This window comes from Asparagus officinalis, chromosome 5 (genome assembly GCF_001876935.1).
Source record: "Asparagus officinalis chromosome 5, Aspof.V1, whole genome shotgun sequence".
Lineage (NCBI taxonomy): Eukaryota > Viridiplantae > Streptophyta > Magnoliopsida > Asparagales > Asparagaceae > Asparagus > Asparagus officinalis.
In genome coordinates this window covers 129,141,938-129,162,025 of record NC_033798.1, presented here as the reverse complement: position 1 = coordinate 129,162,025, position 20,088 = coordinate 129,141,938, and the positions used below count along the sequence as shown (strand labels likewise).

The following is a 20,088-nucleotide window of genomic DNA, read 5'->3' as shown; positions in this document are numbered from 1 at the left end:
AGAGAGTAGGGATAGAGATAGTTAGCTAATTGATGACACGCGGTATGTTCACGAGGTTTGGTCCGCTGACCTACGTCCCCGCTCCCCACTCTCGAGGAGAAATTCACTACACACCCGGTTTAGAAGTCGGAACTTCTTCTACCCAACAATCTCCACCGAGATTTCACAACCACACAGTAGATCTCCACGAGATCAAGCTCACAACAGTAGTAAATCGAAGAAAACTCTCTTTACAGTATCCCTATGGTAAGAGAGGAGATTGCAATTGAAGCTTAGGATGTTGGCTTTGAAATAGTGAAAGCAAATGAAAGTTGAAGCTCTTTGAAACAATAAACTTAAACACAAGAGATTTGCAATAAAAACTTAGGTACTGAAGTAGTTGGGGTTGTTGGGTATTTATAGGGAGAAAAGACAACAGCCAAAACCCTAAAGAATCAGCAAAAATCTCCCAAAAATCAAGAAACAGATTCTGTACAAAACTAACCATTAGACTGCTTATCAATCGACTGACGGGTTTCATCAGTCAACTGATGAGCTGATGTCGACCGAAACAAAACAGAAACTTTTTGATGATTGCAAGCACTTTCATCAGTCAACACATCAGTCGATTGACGTCATCAGTCGACTGATAACAGGTTATCAGGCTGAATCGATTTTGAAATTGAGTTTCAAGGCTCTATTAAAATTAGTAAATAAATTCTAAAAAATACAAAATTTTAGGAATAGTTTATACACATTTTGACTAACTTGTTTGAAAAGAAATTTTGCAAAAAGATCCTCGTATGTGTGAAAATCATCATTTTAGCAAAAGTACCAAAATACGAGTTTTGAAAATATGTAAGTGTGTTATCCCATGAGCTTCAAATGTAATCAACAAACTTCTTGCCTACATTAAGTACTAGAGAAAAATAAAATAGCAAATATCATTCACATATAAATGCATGGCTTGAGTCTTGATATTTGCTCTTGAGTTGATGAAGCTTCTCATGCATATGATGCTCTTGAAAGTTTTGCTTCATCACTTTGCCTCCATCTCCTTAGATATCGTCATTGTAGCTCATATTTCATCCAATCCTCCATTTAAGATGCTAATGATATGTGATCTATAATATAGCTTAATAAACGATTAGCACCAATAATGGTGTTTGTAAATCATCATCAAAATAAAAGACCTAATATCTTCATCATTGACACTTTCGATTTCTCGCGAAACTGGCTCTTCTTGTGCATTTGACGTACTAGCATTCTCTGCTATATCTTTGAGCAATAAGCATTTATCTTTGATAAACTTATCCTCAAAGAATTCTGCATCTGGAGCTTTAATGATGGAGTTGGTTCTAAGGTCCAGGAACCTGCAAGCATTGCTATCTTTAGCGAAGCTAAGAAACACACATTTGTTAGCCTTTGGTCCGAGCTTAGGCCTTCTGATATCTGGAATTCGAACATATACGAGACACCCCCACACTTTGAGACTATACAAAGGGTTTGGATATCCCAACCATAACTAATAAGGAATACTATCAGTTTTGGAGTAGGGTACTCTGTTTAGAATCCAGTTTACCATCAGCAAAACATTTTCCTAATAGTAGGTAGGTAAACCAGATGTGATTAGTATCAAATTCATCATCTCGATCAATGTGTGATTCTTCCTTTCTGCAATCTTATTAGATTGCGAAGAATACAGATCAGTAGTTTCAGCCTATGATGCACGGATACGGATACGGAACACGGATACGACACGGATACTGATACGGGATACGGCAAAATCCAAAAAAATAGGATACGGGGATACGGCGAGGATTTTTTTAATTATTATTATATATAGAAAAAATTATAAAATTCAACTAACAATCTAAATGATGAATCTATCACAAAATAACAAGTTTGTAAACAAAAAGGAATTTGAGTACATACACATTCCATCACAAAATAACAAGTTTGTAAACAAAAAGGAATTTGAGTACATACTCATTCCATCAAATCACAACATAACAAGTTTCACAAAATAACAAGTTTGTAAACAAAAAATACATCAAGATGAAGTGGAAGCTAGTCCAGTGACTTCTTCATTGCCTTCATCATCAGCAAACAATACAGCCTCCATGGTGGGTTCATCAAGAGACAAGGTGGCGACATCAAGAATACCGGCACCCTGAAATGAGTCGAATGCATCTCCACCAATATCCCACAGCCTCGATTCTCCTTCTTGATATTCTTGGGATGATCGAGAAAGCAAACGTAGATTGCTATGCACATACACAAGATCTTCTGCCCTTGACGGTGTCATCTTGTTCCTCTTCAAAGAGTGAATGAATGAGTATGTACTCCAATTCCTTTCGCAGCAAGAGGATGAGCAGGGTTGGCCTAGAAGCTTAAAGGCTAATGCTTGAATATTTGGAGTTGAGGATCCATAGAGCGCCCACCATGATTTTGGATCCATCAATCCTCTATCGGTAAGAGAATCTGGATCCCTAAAAGTGTCAAGAGCAGCCGAGAATCTAGCAAATTCTAAGTTAACCGTCCTCCGTTCATCGGCATTAGGATAATATCTCCTCAAACACTTGGCCCTTTCCGAAGAGATCTCCTCATCCTGATGGGGTGCTTGCCGATGGATATTCTCATTGAGCCATGTCTCGTGATAATATCTATTAAAATTTAACATTGAATTAGACATTATTAATAGAAATAATCACATCAAAAATAATAAATTGATAACATAATCTAAATTATTACCTTGGATTCAAAGAGTGCGCCAAGCACTCAAGTGGCGTGTTGCTCTTATTCCATCTATCCTCCAAGATCTTGTGTATGACATCATAAAATGAGGAGGGGTCATTTTCTCTTTTGCTCTCATGTCTATAAATAACAGTCTTCACCCTCTCAATCATTGTATCCCACATATCATATACCAAATGAAGGCTGGGCTTGTCGGTATCGGTGAACCGAATCATATCATATATAGGAGCAGTGAAAGCAATAATATAATCCACCCTATCCCACCACAAATTATCAAGCACTTTCTCCTTAACAAACTGTGTTTTTCCCACATCATCATCTCTGTACGAGCTCCAACGGTCGCTAAGAACCATATCTGGAGGCTTCTCTTGATCACAGTGAACCTCTTTAGCATGATGATCCATGAAGCAAATCGAGTATCAGCAATTGAAAGAAGCTTCATCTTCGAATGCTCATTGAACATAGCCAGCCTCATTGAGTGATTCATGATGAAATTCTTAATCATCAAAGCATCATCATATACCTCTGTAATCCAGCTGCACTCTGCATAAGCAATTGCATTAGCCTCTGTATTCTTCGCAGCACAAATATTCTTAAGGGCAAGATTGAGGGTGTGAACAACACATGGAGTCCAGAAGATATGTGAAAATTTGCCCTCCACAACTGTCCCTGCGGCCTTGCATGCCGAAGCATTATCAGTAATGATTTGGATCACATTTTGAGGCCCCACCTCTCTAATGCAAGCTTCAAGCTTCTCTGCAATGAAATATTTATTCTTCTGCTCTCCCTCAGCATTCACACAGTGCAAGAACATTGGCCCGTTGTCTGAGACCGCAATGAAATTTATCAGTGGCCTCCTCTGTGCATCTGCCCAGCCATCACTACAAATAGAGACCCCCTTCTACTTCCATGTGCTCCTGATGGGTTCCAACAACCTCTCTACGTGAGCCTTCTCACGTTGCAAAAGAGTGGTCCTTAAAGAATTATAACCCGGAGGCTTGTAACCGGTAATTGAATTGCTTGCGGCATATGTGATCATCTTAGAGAAATAAGGATTTCTTGCTAAATTAAATGACAGCCCACCGGTATAGAACATCCTTGCAATCATTGAATCCAATTCATCTTTTGCCCCTGTATTGAAGGCCTGTTCAACGGTGGTGACTCCCCTCCTCCTTTTTGGCTCACTTAGACGAGAAGACATGCTTTGACTTCCTGCTACTGCACTTGACGCTGAAGAACCTGGCAGCGTCACTGTCCTAGGCATAGATTTGACTTCCTGCTACTGCACTTGACGCTGAAGAACCTGGCAGCGTCACTGTCCTAGGCATAGAAGCCCTCACCCTTGCTTCTGCTTGATCCGCATCTGGCAGCGTCACTGTCCTAGGCATAGAAGCCCTCACCCTTGCTTCTGCTTGATCCGCATCAGTTTGCATATCTCTCAAATTATGCGGCTTAACACATTTGCACATTTTAATTCCTTGCCCACTAATCCGTATTAGATGGGCTTTGACCCTTGAGTAGGAGGATGTAAATACTTCACTGCAATAACTACACATCCACTGTCAATTCCCCCCTCCTTTACCAATCTTCTCCAACTTTGTGACATACTTCCACAAAGGAGTGTGATCATCTTGAACAGACTGTACACCACCAGAACTACCTCCTGCTTCCATTGCTATAAACAACAAGTAACAAGTACTAATTAAATATTACATAACAACATATATGGAACTAATAATTCATTGACTAACAAAATTATTGACTAACAAATAATTCATTTGTGTAATAATTTGTTGACTAACAAATAATTCATTTGTGTAATAATTTGTTGACTAACAAATAATTCATTTGTGTAATAATTCATTTGTGTAACAATTCATTTGTGTAATAATTTATTGACTAACAAATAATTCATTTGTGTAATAATTCATTTGTGTAACAATTCATTTGTGTAATAATTTATTGACTAACAAAATTATTGACTAACAAATAATTCATTTGTGTAATAATTCATTGTCTAACTAATAATTCATTGTCTAACAAATAATTCATTGCCTAACAAATAATTCATTTGTATAATAATTTTTTCTCAAAAAAATATTCATATGTTAGGAAATTAAAACTGAAATTGAAATTAAAAAAATATTCATATGTTAGGAAATTATAACTGAAATTGAAACTAAAATTGAAAAAAAAAATACCAAATAAAGAATAGGATTGTAGATCTGTGACTTGCTCAGCAATATCAAGAAGCTGCATAAGTAACAAAAAAAAGTTTGTTTTCTTAAAAAAAAAACTAAGATATGAGAGACTGAGAGGGACGGAGAGATTGAGAGATAGAAAAAAAGAATAAGAGAGATGAAGAGAACGATTGAGAGAGAGAGATTGAGAGAGAGAGAGAGACTGAGAAAGAGATTAAGAAAGAGAATAAGAGAGACTGAGAGAGAGAGACTCGGGAGAGATCAACAGAGAGGGAGAGAGACGAAGAGAAAAGAGAGAGAAAGAATGAGATAGAGAGAGGGACTCAGATCCAGAGAGACGAAGATCGAGAGAGAGAGAGACTGACATGTTCGTCGAGCGTCGAGCTTCGAGCGTCGAGGTCGAGGACGATGAGATCTTCGTCGAGCGTCGAGGTCGAGGAAGAGGAGATCTTCGTCAGTTCTTCGTCAGTTCGTCGAGCTTCGAGGTCGAGGAGATTAGGGTTTAGTTTTGGGGGATTGGGTTTGGGTCGAGCGACAGTTCGTCGAGCTTCGAGGTCGAGGAGATTAGGGTTTAGTTTTGGGGGATTGGGTTTGGGTCGAGCGACGAAGGAACAAAGAGAGCTCAGAGTTGTGGCGGCGTCGGCTTCAGGTAAGTGAGATAGGGTTTTGTTTTGGGGTATTGGGTTTGGGTTTCGGGTTTAATTTTTTCATCCGTTTTTTTTCTTTGCATCACAGCCGTATCCTAACCGTGTCCATACCTTGTTTGACCGTGTCCCCCCCTCTCTTGACCATTGACCCGTGTCGGACACGGATTGACCGTGTCCGACACGTGTCGTGCGCGTGTCGGGCACGAATCCGTGTCCGATTCGTGTCGAACACGGATTCGTGGTCATTGGGGGTGAATCCGTGCTTCATAGGTTTCAGCAATGATTTCATGTTCCTTAAAGTATACTTCTGACTCCTTAGATCGGTACTCTCCTCCTCTGTCGCTCCTGAGCCTTTTGACCTGCAGTCCAAGCTGCTTCTCCACTCGAGTTCGAAATTTGACAAACTTGCTGAAAACTTCATCTTTAGATTTCAGCAGGTAAACGTGACAGAAGCGAGAATGGTTGTCAATAAAGGTGATGAATTACTTCTTGCCGCCACGAGTGACGAAGCTCTTAAAGTCACAAGTATCTGAATGAATCAGATCCAACAGGTTACTTCTTGCCGCCACGAGTGACGAAGCTCTTAAAGTCACAAGTATCTGAATGAATCAGATCCAACAGGTTGGTGCTCCTCGTGACACTTGAAAATAATCAGATCCAACAGGTTGGTGCTCCTCGTGACACTTGAAAATAGCTTCCTCGTCAGCTTTGCTTGCGCGTAAATTTCACATTTCTCAGGTTTGTTACGCCCATATTTTAGAAGTAATCCTAACTTCTCCATGTTAGATAATTTTCTATAATTTACATGTCCTAGCGTATTATACAGGGGAGTAAGCAGAAGAGGATACTTCATTTATAACTAAGTTGGGTGCAATAGTACTGATCTTATACATGTCATCATACATGCCATCAGTACGATATGCATTGTCAAAATATATATTTTTAAAGGATAATACAACATTACCTCCTTGGAAATCCAGCCTCATACCTATATCACATAGCAAACTTCCAAAGACTTAAGTTTTTGGCAATTTAGGGAACATGTTTCACATCCTTCAATGTGAGAGTCTTTCTTGAAGAGAGAGTCAGCACCACAATCCCAGTTCCAAGATCAGGAACCACAGAATGATCATCCATTAATACATTCTTTTTGGCAGCAACATAAGAAAAGAACAAATCTCTATTGGAGCAAACATGACAAATAACACCTGTATCTAACCACCAATCAGAGATATTGCTGTTAGGAGTTGTTACCTGGAAGATCATAGCCATATAATCATCAACTTGATTGACATTGTGTGTAGTTTCTTTCTTTGATGTTTTGCAGTCCTTGACGAAATATCCTTATTTCCCATAATTGAAGCATTTGCCGTTATTCTTGAACTCCTTCTTCTGAACGTTCAGGTTCTTTGGATTCTGGTTCTTCCTTTTGCTAAAGAACTTCTTCTTCTTGTTGAAAGATGAATTATTACCCTTCTCAGAGTTAGCGGTCACCCTGTTAGCAGACGCCTTGCGAGTCCGAGTCTCGTCCTCGATCCGAATGAATCTTTTTAAATCAGACAGAGTCACATGTCTTTTCCTTCTTCGAATGTCAGTGGAGAATGACTTCCAAGATGGAGGAAGCTTGTTGATAATTACACCAGAAATAAAGGTTTGACAAAGACGGATCTTTTCATCTTTCAGCTTCATAACAAGCTTTTCAAGCTCTTTGACTTGAGACAAAACCTCAGTGTCTTCTTCGAACTTGAAATCTAGAAACTTATCGATGATGTGAGATTTGGACAGCTTCTCCTCATCCTTGTACTGGTCCTCCAGAGCATTCCAGATTTTCTTTGCAGAGGGCTTGTTGGTGTAAGCATCTGCTAGATGATCGTTCAGACAGTTAATGAGATAACTCATGTAGAAGTGATAATCTCTAGTCCAAGAGGCTTCAGACTCAGAATTTTCTTCAAAGTCGAGTTTCTCCTCAGAGATCACATAGTAGATTTTCAAGTGTTGCATCCCGAAGATCACTTTCCGACGTCATGCATTAAAGTTGGAACCGTCAAAGTTCTCTAACTTAAGATAGTCCACTCCAAGAGTCCTTACAGGATCCATGATAGATCAGAATATTACTTTAAGATTATTAACGCCTGTGGTTAAATCTGAAATAATACAGATATAAAGCAACAAAAACTAAAAAGAAAGCTAAAGTGCAGTACTTTAAAATTTTTAACTTAACTGCTGTGCGTTTGTAAAACGCTGTGCTTAAAGCAATATTTGACCTACTCCGGTGCAAGGATTCCAAGGTCAAATTGCTTCCAGGAACAGCAGTACAGTACTCTGATGTGCACCGATTCAGTACTGTCAAGATCTCCTCGATGTATAGGACCTCTCGATCAAGTCAACGATCTCCTCAATCTATAAGACCTTCTTAGTCAAGGCAACGATCTCATCGATCTATAAGACCTTCTCGGTCCAGACAATGTTCCTACGAGCACTAGCTATTTTACAACATATATATATATATATATATATATATATATATATATATATATATATATATATCCTAATGAGATACGGGCGGATTCGTTTCAGTCCATACCCAAGTTTAAAACTATATAGTTAATGGGTCGTTTAGATGTCTAGTAAAAAATGAGTAGTTTACAATTTACGATAATCAATATGATAAAAGAAAATCAAAAATGTAATCGGAATTTTAATTCTAATGACACATGAAGGGGAAAAAATCATCTTATGTATAATATTAATTCAATATATATATGTAGTCGTGTCCCGTATCCTACATTTTACAGTTTTGTCGTGTCCCGTACCCGCACCCGTACCAGTACTCGTGCCCGTTTCCATGCAACTTAGGTTTGGGGTTTATTTATAGCGTTTGGGAAAATACTATGCATTAATAAAATAATATTATTTTACTATACATGTGGAGCCCACGTCCTAATTTCTTGTGGTGGGGCCCACCACTTTTTCATTTTCAACAAAATTTGGCACCTCCCATTAATTTAGTCGCCCATGTTTTCATTGAGAAAATCAAGTGTGGGATCCACTTTTAAAACAAAAACATCTAGGGGGTGTTTGTTTTGTATCCCAAAATTTATGGATATGAATTTCACCATAGAATTTGAAATCCATAAAATTTTTTACATGTTTTGGGATCTCTAAAATTTTGTTTGTTTCATCAATATTTTGGGATTTGGAATACCAAAATTTGTAATATTTTGTTTGTTTCATCAATATTTTGGGATTTGGAATACTATAATTTGTAATATTTTGTTTGTTTCATCAATATTTTGGGATTTGGAATACTATAAATTATATATTATAATATTATATAATATTTTAATAACATATATTATTATAATATTATATAATATTTTAGGATTTGGAATACTACAGCATGAACAGTGATTATTGGGTCCTCCTATATATATTATATATTATATATATAATATTATATATATATATATATATATATATATATGCAGATTAATGGGTATCCTTGTCCTAGGAGAGGATTCCTCCTACTAGATCAGCGCATCTAAAATCACATTAGAATGTAAGAGGCATAAATTAGGCTGAGATGCATATCGCCTGCCGTCTGAACTGTTGATCTAACATCATTCTAAAACCCCAACACACCAAAGTTTGGGTTGAACCCATCGTCAGTTTGACCCTTTCATCCTACTCGTATCAATTTTAACGGGGTTTTGAATGAATAGAAACTTTTTACATGGCGTCGATGGGAGCGGTCAAACGACCGACCGAATTCACCCCAAAACTTGGTGTGGTTGGGTTTTAGATATGTAGCTAAGTTCAACCGGCAGCGGATCATCCACAATGCTCGTTCAATCATGTAATTTTAGAGGCAGTCAAGGAGCAAAATCCCCTCGCATGACCAAGGATACGCCATTAATCTCTATAATATATTATATATATAAATATATATAATATTATATATAATATATATTTAATATCTATATGCTAATATATATAATAATATATATATAATGGCTAGCAGTAATTACTAAACGCAGCATGAACAACTGATGTATTGGCGTGCCTATATATTATATATTGATATACTATATATAATATATATATAATATAATATATATATATATATTATATATATATATATATTATATTATAATATTAAATTATATAATATATATATATTATATATAATATAATATATATTATAATATTATATATATTATATATTATATATATATATATATAATATATATATAATATTATATATAATATACTGTAATATATATATGTATACTAATGCTACAGTAATTTACTGGCAGCATGAACAGCTTGAATATTTACATATATAATATATATATAAGTATTAATACTATAATATTATTAGATATAGTATATATATTATATAATATATATTTATAAATATTATTATATATATAGTATATGTATATAAATTATCTATATTATATATATTATATTATATATATTATCATATAAAATTATACTATATTATATATATATATATATACTATATATATATATATATATATATATATTATATATATATATATAATTATATATTATTTATTATATAATATCATACGTATATAATATAATATATATATTATATATTTATATTATATATAAATTATATATATAATATATATATTATATATTATACATATTAATATTATATATTAATATTAAATTACTATATATCATATATATTATATATTATACATATTATATATTATATTATATTATATAATATTATATATTTATATATATTATTATATATATATAATATTATTTTATTATATATATATATATATATGTTATATATATTACATAATACTTATATATATATTATATATATATTATATATAATATATATATATATATTATTTATTATATAATATAATATATTATATATATATATATAATGCTACAGTAATTTACTGCAGCATTTACTAAAGCATGAACAGTGATTCTTGGGTCCTCCTATAATTATAGAGGTATAGATGTATTAATCTTATATTATAAGCATTAATACATCAATATCCAACCTACATCCTCTCTCAATTGTAGGATTTCACAAATTCTAAAATATAATAGTTTTTTATTATTTGGGGATTCAATATCCCAAAATTGGTTTTGAAACAAACATGGTTTATGGAATTCTAAAACCCAAAAAACTTGTAATCCACCTTATATCCCAAAAAGAAGTTGAAACAAAAGAGATGATTTCACAAATCCTAAAAATATATGATTTTTTTATAATTTAGGGATTCAATATCCCAAAAAAAAAGTGAAACAAACAAAGTTTAAGGAATACCAAAACTCAAAAAAAGCACTTTTTACATCCCAAAACTTGAAATCCACCCTATATCCCAAAAAAAAATTGAAACAAACACCCCCTAACATATAATAAGAAATAGTAACACTAAAAAGAAAATAGTAACTCTAGCCCTAATAAAATGAACAGAGAGGGAAACTCACACAAAATGCGACCTTCAATTCTCAAATCCTGCTGTTCAAAGAGCCACATCTGACTGCGAGCTTTATGATCCAATCAGAAAAAATCAATCAATTAAATTTCAATAATCTGCAAAAGAAATGATAAATAAATTGAAAATGTGGAAAAGGGGAGGAACTTTCGGTATTCACACTCTGAAGAAACTTGAAGATGAGAATCTGCAAAAGATTGAACCCACAATTAGAAGGAAATTTATGAATAAAAAAGTATTAGAAAAGAAAATTAGTGTTTTGAGAGAGAGCAGCACGAAGAGTTAGGACTTGGGACATAATTCTTTGGATTCTGGCGGCTGCGCGCCATCATTGCGGCGTTGAAATCCAAGCTTCTCCTTGACGCTGAAATTTCCATTAGAAAAAAAAAGTATCGTGCAAAGAGTTACCCTAACTCTAAAGAAACGAATTGAGAGAGTAACTCGCGATAGTGCGACCTTCAAGCCTCAAACCCTTCTGTTCAAAGATCTGAAGGCGCGGTCTTTCTGATCCAATTAGAAAATTCAAATTAAATTTCAATAATCCGAAAATTAGATAAATTATTAAACTGAAATCGAGAAAAGGGAAGGAATTCGATGATCACGATCTGAATAAACCTGAAGATGAGATTAGACCCAAATCAGAAAGAATTTTACGAAATAAAAAGCATTTTAAAAAATTAGGGTTTTGAGAGAGAGAGAGAGAGAGAGCAATACGATCGATTGGGCCATAAACCCTAGGACTCTCGTGATCGCCATTGTTGCCGGCGTTGAAAACTCCGAGCTCCTCTTTGATGCTGAAGACAGAGACGAGAGGAGCCAAAAACCCCCACATTTAAATGACTGGGCCTAACAACATCTTGTGCCAATATTTAAAGGCCACGGCCTGCGTGAAATACACGCGTCGCGTTTACAACACGCCACGCGGTCTCCTTAAATACGCGTTTCCGTAGATCACTTGAAATACGCGTATTTTCGGGATATAAGTGGTTAGCGTAACTTTTTTATGAAAAGCTTTGAACTTTTTAAATCTTGGAGAAATATCATTGGCTACGAAACTATGGTTATAGATATGATTATGTAGTGAAATATCTGGATCCGCATCTGAAATATCTCGATACATATTGATTATTTTGCCGCAACTGTTTTTATCCTTAGATTAATGGGCTCAAGGTTAATTTGGTGATCAATATATCTAATCTTTGCTCTTAACATATAATAAACTCGATTGTATCTTATAAAATAGATATATTTTTAATATTATCTAGTATTTTCATATCTATTTTATTTCCGTGTGTATATCCGCTAATATATCCACATGCATATCTGTATCCTTATCCACTTTTAGAGGATTTGGATATGAATTTTTCTTATCGAGGGATATTTATATTAGTGTTCGAGATTGTTATGCGGATGCAGATATAGTAAGTATGATATTCAAGCCATCTCAGGTTCATATCTACCTCTAAAATTTATTAATTGGAACAGTGGCTTTGTTGGCTTTTAATTACCAAAATTAGGGAATCTGTTATTATATTATATCGATTATGTTGTGAAATAAATTTGGGAAAACAATATCTTTTACTAACAAAGTTTCAGTTTCCCCCCATTTGGAATGTAATTTTATAATTATTTTTGTTGGATAATAGTATTCCTAATCTATTTTGGTAACATGAGGTTATTAGGATTCCTAATTTGTTTTGTTTTTGGTTTTAGGATTCCTAGTTTGTTTTGATTTTTAGTTTTTCTATATACATGGAGATTAGAATCAATCATCAAAATAGAGGAGAGTTGTAATTAGAGATTAGAGAGACTTTTGAGCATTGTGAGAGGGAGATATTGTGAGCAAGTTGAGAGCTTTGGTTGAGGGTTAGTTTGTGAGTTTTGTGAGATTGTAACCCTTTGTACTCTCATTATCATTCCTTCTCAAATCATAATTCGTCAATGTATTAGTAACTTCACTATAGCTGATAGAAGATCTTCCGTTCAACAAAGTGAGCACAAAGGTGTTATACTCCTCATCCAGTAAGGAGCCCAATAAGATAATCGTCTTGTACTCATCTGATATCTTCTCATCAACATTCGCTAAGTCCGACAACAACTTCGTATAGTTGTTCACATGAGCCGCAAGCGAGGTGCCTCTGGACACTGGAATCTGAATAACCTACGCAGCAAATGCAACATGTTCTCAACACTCTTCGTAAGGTACTTATTGTTGAGAATTTCCCATATCTTCATCGCAGACGTCACCCCAATCACATCATATTTCAGCTCATGTTCCAAACAGGACCTGATCACCCCACAAGCGTTCCTATTCATCTTTTCTCATATCGCCTCTTCATATTTTGGTGGTCTCTTGTGGACCATGATGGTCTCCTCCAAGTTCTGAGCATTAAGCGCATCTTGTACGTCACTCATCCACAAACCAAAGTTGATTTTATCGTCATATTTCACCACACTAATATTGGTGTTCTGAAAACCAACTTGAACTGTACTCGCCATCGATTTGCTGTTTTCACCTTCTTCTCCCATTGCAAACTAACTCCAAGTTGTAGAGAAAGAATCAAACTTTGATAGAAATTAAGAATCACCCAACTGAACCCTAGATTGGATTCCAAATAGATCTCATGTCCACACGAGGAAAGCGAAATCTCCAACGGCAACTCCTAATGATATCTCCACCGAAGCCTAGAACTCCAAGAACCAAGTTTCACACAAGAATCTTCCTCCACCTAATTCCAAAAACCCTAGATCTGAAATCTGGGCTCTGATACCACTTGTTGCACGTAGCGGGAATTTCGGCAGCACTTCGACAGCACAACAAGAGAGTCAGGTCGCAATAGGAAATCCTGTTTCACAAAGGAAACAAGAACCTTAAGCAAAATATCTCAACCAAGTGAGATATCAGCTCTTCCTCTCATCAGTTCTAGGACTGACCTGTTGAGGGAACCCGTCACGCCCCGCTTCCCAAAATACCAGGGAATCGGAACGTGAACAAGCCCGCGACGTATTAGATCAAGGAGAATAAATAAAAATAAATGTTTCTCCTCAACCTAATACGCTAAGCGTCTGGAAATAAGTCCAATGCGAAGCCACAGGTCCCCGATCACAATTAGTAAGAATATAATAGACAAACTCAGAATAAAATAATACATATCACAAATGAATATCATCCAAGACATAATATTCGGGTCAAACATGCCCTTATACAAAAACTATCTGAATGAAATACTGGAAAAATATAAAAATACACTGATCAAAAGGAAATGAAGGTGCTACAAAACAAACTGAAAGCAATGACTAAGCTTCGGCTTCTTCTTCTGCTACGTCTGCAAGGCACTCATGCTGAGAACCCTCTGGCTCCTGACGATCTCCCAGCTGGACCTGTTCTTCCTCTAAGTCTGACGTACACCAGAGAAAACAGGTGTACGTCAGGTGCATGACGCACGGCAAGACCCGACCCCACAAGGAAAATAGAACGAACGGAAATCCAATGCGAAAAACGATACGATAACAGAAACAACAAAAGAACGTACAATTGAAATCCACAATTCAACATGAAAACACTACTAAATCATAATAACATAAAGCATCCAAAATCGATCAGGTAACGAGATCATGCAGCTAACGATCAGAAATCATCCAAGTAATAGGGTCATACACTAGATGGAATTAATACTTAAAAATCTACAACTCGAGACGTAGTACGTCGAGCGAAATAATCCAAACAAGGAAACCCTCATGTATATACCATATATGTCTCAAATTGTAGATAATTGAATATTAATCACGATCTATGTATGAAAAGATAATACAACTGATCCGTATCTTACAAAAAGTCATACCTAGCCTAGAAACGAGGTCAAGTAACTAGCCATCCTATAACAGGTCACTGGTCACATCTCACACAGAGTCAATGCTCCTATCACCGGATAACTGGCTGTTCACAAATCCCCTACACGCATCCAATCCCGCGAAACAGGCGGCTAGAGGACTACACGCAATATGATCTCGGTCTGGTCCGAACTCAGGCAAAGCTCAGGTGACGAAACAAGTCACGGATCAAAGTGACGAAACAGGCCACTTTGTCCAACAAACCAACCCCAGGACGAAACAGGTCTCTGGTACGAGTCTGGAAGATACATCAACAGCCTTATCCGATCACATGAACATTAACTTCCCCATCCCAACTCTCTTGTATTTTCTAAATCAACCATAATCCTCATTGAAATTCGGGTTCACCACCTAAACTCGGTCAACGCACACACACACATGTCACTAAGTCTGTTCATGACGCACGAGGCCACTAAGTCATGAACTACTAAGGGTTCCCAAACACAACCAGGAACAATCAATGCAACTAATCATGTGCGATAATATCATAGCATATCAGATAATTAAAATGAGAATCACACATTCAAAAATAATCCTTAAAATTAATAAATTTATTTACTTCAAAAATGATTTCCTTATCCGAAATAAATCTTTTATTTCTTGCTATAATTGTCCAAATATAATTACATTTTCCAAAATAACTCCTTTTAAAAAATTCTAAAAACATTCTTTTTAATATTTCCTCTTACAAAATAATTTCTTTCTAATTAAAATTAATCTAAAATAGTTCCCTTTTCAAAATAAATTCCTTTAATTTATTTATAAACATTCTAAAAATAATCTTCTTCCAAGATAGTTTCTTTTAAATTATTATAATTATCTAAAATGATTCCGTTCTCAAAATAAATTCTTTTTAAATTAGCATAATTATCTAAAAATATTTCCGCTGCCAAAATAAATTCTTTTAATTCATTATAATTATTCTGAAAATATCATTTATTATAATATTGTGATTTACTTAATATTATTCACCAAACAATCTCACGCAGATAACTATATCACAAACTAAAATATGCAGAAATTCATAACTTCATCAACAAGCCCACGCAGATAATTATATCAGTCTAAAAATACTTGATAAAATACAAGATGAGCAAGGGATCTTACATCGGGTGTCGTTGGGATGTAACGGGCGAGGGGGAGTGCGACTGCATCGGATCTGTTCGTCAGAGATGGACGAGGGTTCTTCGATGAGCATGACGACGGCGAGCACGACGACGGCGAGCAGGGGCGTCGGGAGAGGCTCTAGCGGAGGGCTTGGCGATCGTTGGGGAGGAGATCGGATCTGTTCGTCAGAGATGGACGAGGGTTCTTCGATGAGCATGACGACGGCGAGCACGACGACGGCGAGCAGGGGCGTCGGGAGAGGCTCTAGCGGAGGGCTTGGCGATCGTTGGGGAGGAGATCGGTTGTCGAGGCTGAGCGGGGCGGATCTCAGGGGTCAGCGGAGTGTTGAGCTGCTGGGGGTTGTTCAGCGACGACGAGGGCTCAGGGCGGCGGTTCATCGGAGTTAGATCTGGAGGTTGGCCGAGGCGGAGCGTACGCGAGGTGGAGGAGAGGCGCTGCAGCCGCGAGACGCGTCCGTTGCGGGTTGGGCAGCGAGCAGTCGCGGACGGGACTGCGGCGTCAAGGCTGCGCGAGAGCGCGCCATCTGGCTGAGCGGTGGGAGGAGGAAGATGGAGGCGGTTGGTCGTCGAAGTCGGATCTGGGGGAAGCTGGCGACGGGGAAAGGGAGGCCGGCAGGGAGAGAGGGGGACTGAGGCAGAAAGAGGGGACTGGGGCGGAGTGCCTGGCGCGCGGGGATTGGCTGCGACGGCCAAGGAGCGCGACGCGGCGTGGTCCAGGGCGGTGCGGGCGATCGGCGGGGTGGCGGTGCGGTTGGTGCACGGCCGCGCGCGTCGCGGCGACGGGGCCAGCAAGGGGGCGATGTCGCATGGTTGGAGGGCTTGTCGCGGAGGTCTGCAGGAGACAGAGGAGGAGCATATACAAGGCGGCGGCTGGGTGTTTGCAGGAAGAAACCGAAGGCACAGAGACGAGAAAACAAAAGAATTATATAAAAAACACACACATATATATATTAGTTTTACATACGTCAATGCACGTGATTTAATACCATGATTAAGTATGTTTACAATTGCCTGCTCATTTTTTTCTTTAAAACTCTTACATCCCCGATTATTTTTTTATGTGTTGTTTAAATGCGGATACACCCAATTTAAATTTTCGATGTATGATATCTTGAATTGACAAAAAACAAATATAAATTTAAAAATAATCTTGAATTTTATATTATTTTTTTGACCGATATTTGAACTACGCTTTAATTTGAGAAAGTATAGGCATTGCAAAGTGAAAAATATTAAAAATAGTGTTATACAAGGAAGCGTGAATATTAAACCAATATGCAAAATGCTTGATTATAAAGTATGTTAAAACGATACAAAGAGAATACTTAAAGTTTATTCCTAATCATTGATAGCACTTCATAAAAAAATATAAATAAAGCATTAATGCTAACTATAGTATACTTTTATTTAGAAAAAAGCAAATCCACAAAGAATATAAAAGTACTGCAAAAAATTCCATGCAAACTCTCTGCTAAAGATCCTAATGTTCACCCAAATAATTAAACTATTCCATAAAATATTCATAAAAATATTATTTTTATTTGCTTCTATTTTATTTTTTATTGAGTTAAGATCAATCCTCTTCAGCGTATCATTTATCATTCTCGGATAATTCTAGAGTATTGTCATTCATCATCTACATCAATTGTGACAGTTCAGGCTAATGTTTGCTATTTTTATGCTATGTATCTTTCCTGCGGCTCGTTAATTTTTTATATCTCATTTAACCTTACAAAGAAGTCAAATGCATACTTATGATGGTTCAACACAAACTGCCTCAAAATATTAGACTCTGATTTTTTTCTATTTTCCAATGCAGAATAAATATTAATTTCATATATATAAAATTCTTTGTGTTTCCTAATTTATTACTTAAATAAATTAGAAGCTAACTCTTTATTTCCTCTAAAATGAATTCTTCTTGATGTACATCCAATAAGAATTTCTGTTATATTTAATAATATTATCTTTGCTCGATCCTGTCATTTTCCATAAAGATCTAAACTAAAATACTTGCATTATTCATTACCAATTTCTCTTAGCATTATAATATTAATATTTAATTTGAAGAACACAATATGAAATTTAGAATACTTACTAATTTTTCTTATGTCTTCCATGGAGATTTTTTCTTTGATTATGAATAAGTTATTAAATTATTTTTTAATGTAACTCATCAGTCTTCATTAATAGGATATGTCTTATGTTAATGCCAATTCAAGCTTGATTTCATTGACGTTTTTCTGAATTTAGATTTATTTCCATCACTTTCCCATTTGCAATGACAAATAACTCAATCTTTTTAAAGTATCCCTCTAAATATTCTAAATAGTTTCGTCCAAATGTATTCCGTTGCTATTCTTTTAGCCCCTATAAATATTATTAAGCGTCAAACGTTCAAAGTTTCTAATAAAAGTCAATTAATGCTAAAGGTATAATATTATAGGTATTTTATCATTTCTAATGGCATTTAAACATCTATCAAATTAATGTTACGAATGTATTTTGGCTACCCCAACTTATTTACTAAAATTATATGAAAATTACTTTAATTAGTAATAGTGCCGATAATTTTTAATCTATAATATTTTTAAAACAATTTATCCATTAACGCGGATGTTATTTAATCAATTCTTATTGTTTTTGCCTTACCAAGTATCACTTAGAAAATTCTTAGATGCTGCAAAATCAGATAGTAAATCCCTAAATTAGAAATTTAATATATATATATATATATATATATATAATATATATATATGATAATATATATATATATATATATATGATATATATATATATATAGTATCATATGAAAAATACTAAATAATTGTACACTTTTCTTTGGCCGAAGTTTTAAAAATTATTTAGCACCATTTTTGTGCGTTTTAAGGCTTTGAGGACATGTGATTTATAATTTTTTAAAAATTTTTGAAAGAGTTTTAAAAAAATTTTACTCTTAAGTTTGGCTAGTTATAAATTTCTATGTTTCATGTGTTGGTGTGTAATTTTTAAATGTTAGTCATATTTCTTATAACTGCCTAAAAATTTGACGGTGTCTTTTGGCCAATTATTAAAACTATAGTATTAATTTTGAAAAATATTAAATTTTAGCAGTCTAGCCAATCGACGAAATTGATGTGTGCTAGTTAAAAATTTTGAAAATTAGAGTTTTTTTAGCGATTTTTAAAATTTGAAGGAGTTTTTTAAAAATTTGAGGTTAATCTTTGGCAGAATTTTAATTTTTAGGTGTCTAAGCGGGTAATATCTTGAATTCATCTTTATTTTATTTATAAATTTTTAGAATTTTTAGGTGGCTTTTTATAATTTGAACTTTTGCAGGGTTTCTATATTTTTTTTGAGATATTGAGGCGTGTTAATTAAAAAAATTTTAAAATTTAAATCGTTAGAACAATTTTAGCGTGTAATCATGGTAATCCTTGAATTTCATCTCTGTTGCTTGTAAGCTTTTAAAATTTTACGAATTTTAATATGCTTGTCTGTAATTTAAACTTTTGAGGTGTTTCTATATATTTGAGACATTGAGGTGTATTAACTGTAAATTTTAAATTCTTTGCAACTGATGGTTAATTTTTTAATTTCATGTTTTTTATTTTAGATGTTCTTGAAGCATTTGGATTGAGTTTTATAATTTGAACTTTTCACGGGTCTTTTCTAACAATTTAAAACTCTTTATGGTTTTTTTGCAATAATCTCATAGTCTATTATAATACTGTTATCTCTACTTGTAATTTATTTATCTTAAACAACTAATGATCATTTTTTATGTTTTATAATATTTGTTAATTATATTAGTTTTTTTTAAAATGTTAAGGCTAAACATGCGTTCACCATAGGATTAGGATAAGCATATGATTATGCATTAGGATAGATTAAGATATAAATAAAAATATTCAAAAAAAAAATAGGTGAAGGGCTAATACTTGAGCCATTGAAAATTAGAATTTGATTATAGGATAAGGTAGTT

At 35.0% G+C, this 20,088-nt stretch overlaps 1 protein-coding gene and 1 long non-coding RNA gene across 17 annotated transcripts in view; both read right to left on the bottom strand.

Moving 5' to 3' along the window:
- LOC109841316 overlaps positions 1–11,906 on the bottom strand; it is a 33,318-nt gene extending 21,412 nt beyond the window's left edge. For 14 of the 16 annotated variants that reach the window (XR_002247231.1, XR_002247224.1, XR_002247228.1 and 11 more), the window contains exons 1-3: positions 11,800–11,906; positions 11,362–11,700; positions 11,078–11,272 (exon numbers count right to left, since the gene is read on the bottom strand). This is a non-coding gene — a long non-coding RNA (uncharacterized LOC109841316). Of the gene's footprint in view, positions 1–4,937; positions 4,990–11,077; positions 11,273–11,361; positions 11,701–11,799 lie in introns of all 16 variants that reach the window. The other 2 variants (XR_002247237.1, XR_002247236.1) reach the window with 2 other exon arrangements.
- On the bottom strand, positions 1,927–3,623 carry LOC109841315. The gene is made up of 2 exons (XM_020410245.1): positions 2,734–3,623; positions 1,927–2,645 (listed from the first exon to the last, which is right to left on the bottom strand). The coding sequence occupies exons 1-2, from the start codon at positions 3,138–3,140 to the stop codon at positions 2,033–2,035; spliced, it is 1,020 nt and encodes a 339-aa protein (XP_020265834.1). The 5' UTR covers positions 3,141–3,623; the 3' UTR covers positions 1,927–2,032.